General features: G+C 37.1%; 3 protein-coding genes and 1 non-coding gene across 4 annotated transcripts in view; 2 read left to right on the forward strand and 2 right to left on the reverse strand.

Moving 5' to 3' along the window:
* Positions 1–2015, forward strand: part of LOC104787430 (pentatricopeptide repeat-containing protein At1g56690, mitochondrial) — a 10570-nt gene extending 8555 nt beyond the window's left edge. The window contains exon 2 of the mRNA XM_010513010.1: positions 1464–2015. Within this exon, the coding sequence (XP_010511312.1) occupies positions 1464–1819 (356 nt within the window). The 3' untranslated portion in view covers positions 1820–2015. The remainder of the gene's footprint in view (positions 1–1463) is intronic.
* On the forward strand, positions 2092–3784 carry LOC104787432 (pyrrolidone-carboxylate peptidase). The gene is made up of 5 exons (XM_010513012.2): positions 2092–2336; positions 2731–3002; positions 3086–3190; positions 3268–3315; positions 3426–3784. The coding sequence occupies exons 2-5, from the start codon at positions 2739–2741 to the stop codon at positions 3666–3668; spliced, it is 660 nt and encodes a 219-aa protein (XP_010511314.1). The 5' UTR covers positions 2092–2336; positions 2731–2738; the 3' UTR covers positions 3669–3784.
* On the reverse strand, positions 3937–5858 carry LOC104787431 (polygalacturonase At1g48100-like). Its single transcript, XM_010513011.1, has 5 exons — positions 5520–5858; positions 5237–5446; positions 4948–5155; positions 4792–4873; positions 3937–4627 (listed from the first exon to the last, which is right to left on the reverse strand). The coding sequence occupies exons 1-5, from the start codon at positions 5856–5858 to the stop codon at positions 4159–4161; spliced, it is 1308 nt and encodes a 435-aa protein (XP_010511313.1). The 3' UTR covers positions 3937–4158.
* On the reverse strand, positions 9230–9303 carry TRNAI-UAU. The gene has a single exon. It is a non-coding gene; the product is annotated as a tRNA-Ile (tRNA).

The following is an 11261-nucleotide window of genomic DNA, read 5'->3' on the forward strand; positions in this document are numbered from 1 at the left end:
TGCGTTTGAGATGATGCCTGAGAGGAACGTTGTGTCGTGGACCGCTATGGTGAAAGGTTATGTGCAAGAAGGTATGGTTGGTGAAGCAGAGTTGTTGTTTTGGAGAATGCCTGTGAGGAATGAGGTTTCTTGGACTGTGATGTTTGGTGGTTTGATTGATGATGGGCGTATTGATGATGCACGTAAGTTGTATGATATGATGCCTGTTAAAGATACTGTAGCGAGTACTAATATGATTGGTGGGTTGTGTAAAGAAGGAAGAGTGGATGAGGCAAGAGAGATTTTTGATGGGATGAAGGATAGAAATGTGATTACTTGGACCACGATGATTACTGGGTACGGGCAGAATCATCGAGTGGATGTTGCTAGGAAGCTGTTTGAAGTGATGCCGGAGAAAACTGAAGTTTCGTGGACTTCAATGCTTTTAGGGTATACTTTGAGTGGGAGAATGGAGGATGCAGAACAGTTTTTTGAGGTGATGCCGGTGAAGCCGGTTATTGCGTGTAATGCTATGATTGTTGGGTTAGGAGAGCAAGGAGAGATAGCAAAAGCGAGGAGGGTTTTCGATCAAATGAAGGATAGAGATGATGCTACTTGGCGAGGAATGATCAAAGCTTATGAAAGAAAAGGTTTTGAATTGGAGGCTATTGATTTGTTTGTTCAGATGCAGAGACAAGGATTTAAACCGAGTTTTACATCTTTGATCAGCATTCTTTGTGCGTGTGCGTCTTTAGCAAGTCTCCAATATGGTAGACAGGTACATGCTCATTTGGTGAGATGTCAGTTTGATGGTGATGTGTATGTTGCCTCTGTTTTGATGACGATGTATGTCAAATGCGGTGAGCTTACAAAAGCAAAGCTAGTATTCGACCGGTTTCCCTCTAAAAAGGATATAATCATGTGGAATTCAATCATTTCTGGTTATGCGTCGCACGGTTTAGGAGAGGAATCTCTTAAGGTTTTTTTTGAGATGTCATCGTCTGGTACCATGCCAAACAAAGTTACCTTGATAGCAATTTTGACAGCATGTAGCTATGCTGGAAAAGTCGAGGAAGGGCTTGAGATATTTGAATCAATGGAATCAAAGTTTTGTGTGACACCAACGGTTGAGCATTATTCTTGCACGGTGGATATGCTTGGGCGTGCAGGACGGGTAGATGAGGCAATGAGATTGATCGAAAGTATGACCGTAAAGCCAGATGCTACAGTTTGGGGTGCTCTGTTGGGAGCGTGTAAAACTCACTCACGACTAGATTTAGCTGAGGTTGCTGCAAAGGAACTCTTTGAGATTGAACCAGAAAACACTGGTCCATACGTTTTGCTATCCAGCATGAATGCATCTCGATCCAAGTGGGGAGATGTTGCAGAAATGAGAAAAAACATGAGGACAAAGAGTGTAAGTAAATTCCCTGGTTGTAGCTGGATTGAGCTAGAGAAAAAAGTGCACATGTTCACTCGCGGAGGTATAAGAAACCATCCCGAGCAGGCGATGATACTAATGATATTGGATAAAACAGATGGATTATTGAGAGAAGCTGGCTATAGTCCTGATTGCAGCCATGTGTTGCACGATGTAGACGAGGAAGAGAAAGTGGATAGCTTAAGCCGTCACAGCGAGAGACTTGCAGTTGCTTATGGACTTTTAAAGCTACCTGAAGGAGTACCTATTCGGGTCATGAAAAACCTTAGAGTCTGTGGAGATTGCCACGCCGCCATTAAACTCATATCCAAAGTGACAGAAAGAGAGATCATTCTAAGAGATGCAAACAGATTCCACCATTTCAACAATGGGGAGTGTTCTTGTAGAGATTATTGGTGAGATTGGTCCATTGCTATTGGTTTATTTCGGTTCAAATTCATTGGTTTAGTTGAGATACATGTGTATCCTTATTATTACCTATAGTTTATGAGAAGAATGTTTCACACATATCAATGCACCACTTGAATCATCAAACTCAATCATATCTTCTTGCAATTATCAGTTTAATAATTGAATCATTGCTGTTTTGTTGTTATTATCTTCTTTGGGACGTGACCTACCACTTTTGTAACATCAATAAAGAATACTAAGCATATGTACCTCTTGTGTCTTGTTCTGTGATTATCAAACTTCCGTCCAAAGTGGAACATGATTAAAAGTTAGGTTTCCATTGATTGGATAAGGCCAAAGACTGGTTGTTGAGTCACATCTCCTCTCTCTCTCTCTCTCTCTCTCTCTCTCTCTCTCTCTTTCTCTCAGATTTTACAGGCAAATCGATTGATTCCACTCGAAGAGACAGACAAAGCTTCCAATTCTGTTCATCGTCTCTCAGGTTCCAGTATCTGTTTCCTCTAAGGTAAAAAGTTTCGACCTTTACGTTTCTTGATCATCTGCCCATCTTTTGAAACTAGTTTTTCTATACTGGGTGTTTTTAAAACTCTGCGATTTGGTTATTTCTCTGTTGTGTAATCCGTTAACGTATTCAGTGTTTGATGATCGGAGTTCTGAAAGTTTTGATCTTTTCATCGTTTAAATCAGTTGGGTTCGTACGGAATTTGAAAAAGCTGCAAACTTTGATAAAGTCATACAACTTTTTTAATTTCATACCTTGTTGAGATCTGGACTCGTTTCGTCATTTATAGTTTCATCAAGTCTGATTGTTCTAAATCTGGCTGGTGTTGTTAATAGGATAGAGTCATTGTCAGTGTCCTGTATCCAATGTCTCTCTGACAGACAGGTTTTTGTTTCAGTTGTATTGATGGGTTCTGAAGGACCAACGGGTGTGACGATTCATATCACAGGGTTCAAGAAGTTCCATGGAGTTGCTGAGAATCCTACAGAGAAAATGGCAAACAACCTGAAAGATTATTTGGCAAAGAATAGTGTGTCGAAAGATGTGATTCTTGGAAGCTGTACTGTTCTCGAGACCGCTGGTCAAGGAGCGGTCGCCTCTCTTTATCAGTTGCTACAATCTGCGGTTAAGACGGAGGAATCAGAGTCACTGACTGGAAAAACCATCTGGGTTAGTTAGTTAAGCTAAGTGTTTGAGTGCCAGATTTGATTTGTTATGTTGAAGAAACTCATTTCTAATGTCTGTCTCTTTAGGTTCACTTTGGAGTTAATAGCGGTGCTACGAAATTTGCAATTGAGCAACAAGCTGTGAATGAAGCGACTTTTCGTTGCCCTGATGAATTGGGTTGGAAGCCTCAGGTTTTTGTTTAACTCTCCTTTGGTTGTTCTTGTTTGGTTAGTTGTTTAGTTCCGTCAAACACTCTTGTTGTCTGCAGAATTTGCCAATTGTTCCTTCTGATGGTCCAATCACAACTGTAAGAAAGGTACAATGTTGATACTGTCTCCTTGAGCTGTGTTTCTTAACCTTTTGGTCTGCAGATTTGGCCATTCTTGTTTTTATGTTGAATCCAAGTGTTTGTGTATGATTTTGCAGACTACTCTTCCAGTTGGAGATATAACAAAGGCGTTGGGGAATAAGGGCTTTGAGGTGATATCATCAGATGATGCAGGTCGATTTGTGTGCAACTATGTCTATTACCACTCTCTAAGATTTGCGGAGCAGAATATGACCAAGTCACTCTTTGTTCACGTTCCTCTTTTCGTTGCCGTGGATGAAGAAACCCAAATGAGATTCACGGTTTCTCTGCTGGAGGTACTCGCTTCTGTTTGCAAGTAATGTTATCCCAAATGTGGATATTCTTGTTCATGAAATGCTCGTCATGGGCTGATTTGTCTCCCCACCAAAAAAGTTGCCTATCAATAAATGGAATATAAGTTCACTTCTCTACTACATTCATTTGCTTCCTCAAATGTGTTCGCTTAATGAAATGAAATATGATATATGCCTACGTTCCACTGGATTTAGAATTTGGTAAAGTTGCATCTTTTGGTCAAAATACTAACCTTTTATGGATCTGTGTTGAAGGATCTTCTTCTTTTCGACGTTCACAGTAACTACTTGCAAAGTATCTATTATATTCTTATGTTACAAACTCGACTGACTTCTTCTTTTAGCCTATCACAACCGAATGTAGTGTGTATTCTAAAACGTTACAGACTTTAGACTAATTTCTTCGATACGCTTTACTGACATCGAATCTACCCTTACATTTTTGTGTTCATATTTGTTCTGAATCTGATTACAAGTTGATGAACACATCTTCTGTTCAGTCTGGAAGTGCCTCAAGGAGGCAATAAACAGGTGGCACTGTAATCTGCATGCTTCCATACGCATTCCAGCAGAAAGGGTTTTCCAAAAGCTGGCCTTTGGAAGGAAACAGGTCCACATCCATGAGTCTCAGGTTAGTACAGGGGACAGAGTCGCTGCAACCAAATTGCATCGGTGGGCTTCTCAGGTCGTAAGTCCCTTTGATATTTGCATACAGAACATCGCTAATAATGACTGCGCTTGTTTGGTTAGCACAGTTCTTGGTTTGGCAGTAATACTGGTCTATCATTATAGGGTTACGAACGTTCACCATCAAAATGTTACTGAACACAATTCTTGAAACCGAGCCTGACCCTCCTTGCCATGTCTTGATCCGGACACCGTTGTCTGAGTTCCATATAGTTGAGTTAGCCACTGTTATGTTCGAGACATAAGCCTGTGAGTTGTGGACTCCAAGGCTGCCTATGCTGCAACAATACCCATAAGTTCGTTGTTCACACTTCAAACCAGAAAACAAAACAAAACTTTCTGAGAAAACAGAGCCTAGAGGCTGAGAGTCTAATCCTACTCTATGAGGGCACATTAGAGTTTGGCAGATGGAAAAAATCAATGGAAATTATAAAAGAGGTACCTAATTCCATGGCTTGGACCGCACGTAACATTCTTAATATCGACATTAAAGCAGCCCGCTCCGATTGAAATACAATCATCTCCTGTAATACCGAATTAAAAGAAACATAAAACTGACCGAAATCAACTATTTACTGCAAAAATGTAAAATAAATACCATTGGAAATCACGGAATTGTGAATTTGAACATTATGTGTGTTCTCAATGTGGATCCCGTCAGTGTTGGGACTAGAAGCTGGGGCCTTGATGGTCACGGAATCTACAATCACGTCACTGCAATTGTCAAACCTTACATGGAACTGTGCGCTGTTTATGAAGTTAAGCCCTTTGATCCTCACTTTGGAACTCTGAAATATCCTAAACGCCTGAGATCAAAACATTTTTACTCATAGTTCACTAACTCTGACCTATATAACACAAAATGTGATTGTGAAACATTGACTAACCACAGGACTGTCACAAGGACCCGTTTGGGTTGTTCCGTTCTGTCCCTTGTGAGGTTTGCAAGGAAGGTTCCACCATTTCTGTCCACGGCCGTTGATAAAACCAGAACCTTGAATTGATAATCCATTCACTCTGTAAAATATCATCCACTGCCTCTGGTAATTCGACGGCCATGACCTCGGTCCATCCGGCGACACAATGAACCCGTCGATCTATAAGGAAGAAAAAATCTGTTCATGAAACTATAAACACAACATTGAAGATAGGTTATCAAAATTAGCTTACTTGTAGTACAAGTTGGGTTCTGCAAGGACCATTGAAGCTGGTTGGCTTGACCAAGAAACAGAAAGTGTCAGGGACAAGAAGCAGAGAAGACTTAGACCCTGTGGTCATACATGCAGCGTCCCAAGCCATCTTAAATGCTGACGTGTCGTCGGTCGCGCAATCTCCGATGGCTCCAAACGAAGTCACGTCGAAGACAGTTGGTGCAATATTGTCGTAATCATCGTAAGCCGGATTTGGAGCCGGTGATGGACTTATTATATACATATTGTGAGAAATACGAATCAATGAGAATATTGAGATTAAGAAGAATGCGTAGAAGAGTGAATTAAGTAACGTCATTTTTTTGTGAATGTTTTAGAAGATGAAGAATGGTGAAAAATATACATGTATATATACTACATTAATTGTTAATTAAGGTATACTAAGAATCTAAGAGAACAAACTATATATATTAAAAAAAAAAAACTATATATAAAAAGAGTAATGGAGTGTATTACCCTGTTCCTATGTATATGTATAGACAATAGACTTTAGGGTTTCATAGGTTTAGCCAAATTGTCTCACACGCGTGGAATGGAGAGGTCGTCAAGCATATGAAGAAAGAAAGAGATCCTAAAGAATTATTGTATATTTTTTGCGTCAAGGTAAAAATGGTTTTTGAGGTTAGAGATACATTTTACCAAACGTATATTCTACAATATATATTTTACCAAATGGATGTTGAACTTTTGTTTTCTGATTTTTTTTTTAGATACTTTATTGGTTAAGCCAGGAGGACATATTATGTTTATTGTTTTGTCGAAGTGATATCTATGATGTTTTATGCATTGTATCAATATATGCATTATATATATGGATCATACCAATTTATTACTTTCATAAGATGGATTGCTTAAGTGGTCTCAACACACTATTAATTGTTTAGCAGTTTTTGCCATCTTATGTTGACTTTATCGATGATTAATTAACTGTTTTTACATGAAATATCATTGTTTCTTAGGATTAATATACTATTTATTCCAAATCTGGAATTTTTTCTATCATATAACTTTAAGGTCAAGTCGTAAAATTGTGAAAAAATTACTTTTGTTTGCATGGTTTGATAAAACTATACTTTGCCATCACACATAATTGTTGTTAATTGATCATGTCACCATTTTTTTTTTTTTTTTTTGGGGAAAATCATGTCACCATGTAAAATATCATTTTTCTACCAATAGATAAATATACGGAGCAGCTTATAATGATACAATTATTTTTATGGCTTTAAGATAATATTTTAAAAAATAAATTATATGTTACTTATTAGTCCTTTTTATTTTGGCGTAAGTTTGTAACCCTTAGACCAATTAATGTTATTTTGCTAGGAAAAGATTAATTATGACCAATTTGGTAAGGTTTGCAATTAATGAATTTTGGTTTATCTAGTCCATATACCGTTTACCTATTGACTCGAAGGAAAAAAATGATTATTTTTACGGAAATTGAATTTTAGTCTTTCTGTATCTAGTCTTTTTAAAGAGTTAACAAAGAGAGCTTACTCTTTGAAAACAATTCAACAACCTAAAAGTGTCGGATTAGCAAAATACCCAGAGTAATTTGGTTTTGTGATAGGTGAAATGTGGTCACACTGTGTACACAAGCATTGGAAAATCTTTTTGTTTTTATAGGCTCTTCAGTCCCAACCCCTAAAACCTATATATGATAAGTCTGTTAGCTTCACTTTTCTCTAAATTTCAACTTGTCCGATAGGTTGAGTCCCCCTTTTCCCATTCTTATGCCTCTGAAGTCCAAAAGTGTGGCTAAGCAAATTGATTTTTGATTCTATTTGCAATTCCATTTTCCTTTGGTCATTTACTATTACCTTTTTGTTTCTTATTCTTTCATTTATCTAATTGGGAAAGTTGAGTTGACTCTGGATTCATAGACCGGTATGGTGTTTTTGGTATCGGCTTAAGGTGAATTGGTATAGTAGCATATTTGAAAGCGTTTATAATTGAAAATATTTGTTACGTTAAAAGTCGGACTGTACATATAGTTTATTTATTTTAATTTGAAATAAACCGTACATATATATATAATTTTAAAAATATATTTGGGATTTTTAGTCTATTAATACTTTTATGGTTTAAAAATACGTCAATTCTCTTGAAAAAGTATTGACCACGAAAATAACTCAATGAAAAAAATCATAAAATATAAACACAATTAACTAAGTCCCTTACAAAGAGTGAAAAAACTCCTGCGAGAAGAAGAGTAAACCTCTCATCAAGATGGATATTTACTGTAAAAAACATGGAGAAGTACGGCATAGACCGAAGAGGATAAGAGAGAAGATCTAAGGGATTTTATAATAAAACATGAATTATGGAAAAACATCATACTATCAAGAAGAACTCAAGTGTTATTTTAAAAACACAATGATTTTTTTTTAAATGACATGAAATATGTATAGTCATTGGTCTTGAATCGTGATTTTGGTGATAGAAAACGGGCCAGAGTTGATAAAATAGCATGAAATGTGTGATATTGACAAGGGTATCTAATGGAATTACGTGCTATATTATAAAAAAATATAGCACGTAACATTGCGTGATAAATTGAAGGATTTAGCGAGTTAAGCAAAATAACATGTTAAAAGTAAAAAATTCATTGCATGAAAAAAAAATTACATGAAATTTGGGGATTGACATTTAGAAAATGTAGATTTCATCACAGTCAAACTCCAATAGAAAGTGCATGAGATCCATGAAGATAGCTATCATGGTAGCAAACTTGTTGGGAAGGAGTGTGATTAAAAATTAGAGGAATAACATAAAGTGGAAAGAATTACTTTCCATCCCATTCCTCTCATTCCTCTCGTATTGGTTAGGAGGAACACTTTCATCTAAAACTAGTACTATTTATTCATCTACTACATGGGCCCTACTAAAAAGTTAGATGAATGTGAATTTAGTGTAAATGGTGCATTTTGAGATGAATTCTCGTGAAAAGTAGATTCATATCTTTGATCTCTCTTTTATTGTCATCCACAAAGATTGAGAGAATTTCCTCAAGAGAAACCAGCTGTGGAAGAAGTCGAGGTGGTTGCATTGACGGTAGCAATGAATACACAACATAGACAATGTGGTCCGGCTAGAAAGAGTGTGATCTTGGGATGTTGGACGCCATGAAAGAGGTGGTTACAATGGAGCTTATGCCGACACGTGTAAAGGAGATACCGTAAAATTAAAATCCTGCACCAATGTGTTATGGCAAAGCTTTCAAAATGAGTGACTTTGGAAGAAAATAGATAAGATGGGTATATTTGTAAAATCCGTCACAGAGAGATATTCGTATAGTAACACATGGTCATTTTGATAGCAAGGTTTGACGAATGATTATTTCAACATGAAGACTTAATAAGTTTGGTCTCAACGAGGCTTTAACCCGCAACCTTCGGTTCATAAGACCAATGCTCTAACTTATTGAGCTACAACAGATGCTTTGTATTTTAAATTTCTTGTATGCATCAATTATGGCAATGGATACACAACATAAATAGTATGATCCGACAAGAAAGACTGTGATCTGGTGATGGTGGACGCCATGAAAGAGGTGGTTACAATGACTTCTCGCAAAACTTCCAAAATGAGTGATATTGGAGGAAAATAGATAAAATAGGTATATCAATAAAATCCATCAAAGAGAGTGAGATTGGTATCAAATTTTGGTCCCAACGGGGACCGAACCCGCGACCTTCGGCTCATAAGATGAACGCTCTAACCAACTGAGCTACGGGACCAGATGTCTCATTCCTCACATTTTAAATTTCTTGTACGCATCAATGATGACAATGGATATATAACATAGATAGTGTGATCCTGACGAGAAAGAGTGTGATATGGTGATGGTTGATGCCATAAAGGAGGTGATTACAGTGGAACTTATGACAGAAGGTGTAACAGAAACACCGGAAAATCCTACATAAAATGGTGAGGCAAACTTCCAAAATGAGTGAAATTAGAGAAAAATAGATAAAATAGTTATATTTATAAATTCCATTAAAGAGACATATTGATACTGTAACCCATAGTCATTGTGATCCATTTAAGCACACATTTTGATTATATCAATAAAATCCATCAAAGAGAGTGAGATTGGTATCAAAATTTGGTTTTGGAGGGGCTCAAACTCGCGACCTTCGGCTCATAAGACCAACGCTCTAACCAAGTGAGCTACGGGACCATATGTCTCATTCCTCACATTTAAAATTTTTTTGTACGCATCAATGATGGCAATGGATATACAACATAGATAGTGTGATCTGGCAGGAAAGAGTGTGATCTGGTGATGGTTGATGCCGTAAAGGAGATGATTACAGAGGTGAAACACACTTTGTTGGTGGTATGGATTGATGGATGTATGCAATAGTGAGATATGAAATGAATGGGGGCAGGGTGTTTCAATTCCCCTTATGCAATTGTAGTACAAGAGGTGTCAATCCAATCTGAGGGTTGTGAACAATCAGGATGTGTATATGAGCCTAAGTTAAGCCAAATATGCAAATGATGTTTGTCACTAACAATCCTATTAATGAAATGTAAAGAGCAGAAAGTAAAACTACTAGAACTAGATGCTGAATGCAAATGGAACAGAATGATTGTCACTAAAATAAAACTAGAACAGAAATAGAAACTATACTAATGAACTAATACAAGACAATAATAAACAGGAAAATAAGTAAATGCAACAGAAATGCAAATAGTCTGAGACTAGAGATAAGACAGGATAACTACAAATCATAAACAAGAGTTCTGGGGATGAACTCGAGCAAGCACTCGATCGAGTGTAGATCGAGTGCAGGGTCGAGCTGGACAAATCCGTGAAACAGAGCAATACAAGAAAAACAGAGCAACACAAGAACAAATCGAACAACAATCAAACAGCAGGATTAAGACTTAAAAATCAATAAACAAGGAAGGCCTTAAGGAGGGATTCATGGGCTGGACTAATGATTGAGGTTATCTAACTTGGTCAACAAATCTCAAGCAAACTTTGAGCTAATCTCTAGACATATAAATCTAAGACAAGTTTAATCCACTCTCATGGCAAGAAACAATCAAACTCATGCATCTCTAGACTTGTTCTCACAAAGAAAAGAATCTACACAAGCAGGCATTAAGCAATATGTCTCATACCAAACAAGACCTCTAATCTCTTAGCAAGCCTAATGGTAAGCTCAAGATCTAGCTTTATCTATGCTCCTTAAATATTGGTGTGATGCTAAGATGCTTGAAATCAAACCCTAACTTCTCAGTTCAGGATTAGCATTAAGAACATCTACCCTAGAAGAGATTCTACAAGCCTACAACTAGCACTAAACGCAAATAACCACTGAGGTATCGACTCGCGAAAGGAGCTCACGATAAAAACCCACCGGATTTACCACAATTAAGCTTGACCAAAGCAAACAAACCTCAAACATAGCCCAGCCTAACCCATCCTCAAGATCCTAAGCTACTACTCACAAGAACACATGATGAACATCAAAATCATAAACCCAGAAAAACTCGAAACTTGCATCAAATAAAAGATAAGACAGAGATCTACAATAATGAAAAAGGAATCAAACTCAAATTCTCAATATATTGAAAGTTATGGAACCAACAATTTTGAGAGATTCTTTGTTCTTCCTCTAAAACAAGTACAAGATCTAAGAAAAATAAAAGTGCAAAAGGAATAATTCCCAAAAGGGTAAAA

The sequence above is a fragment of the Camelina sativa genome, chromosome 5, assembly GCF_000633955.1.
Source record: "Camelina sativa cultivar DH55 chromosome 5, Cs, whole genome shotgun sequence".
In the NCBI taxonomy this organism is placed as follows: Eukaryota; Viridiplantae; Streptophyta; class Magnoliopsida; order Brassicales; family Brassicaceae; genus Camelina; species Camelina sativa.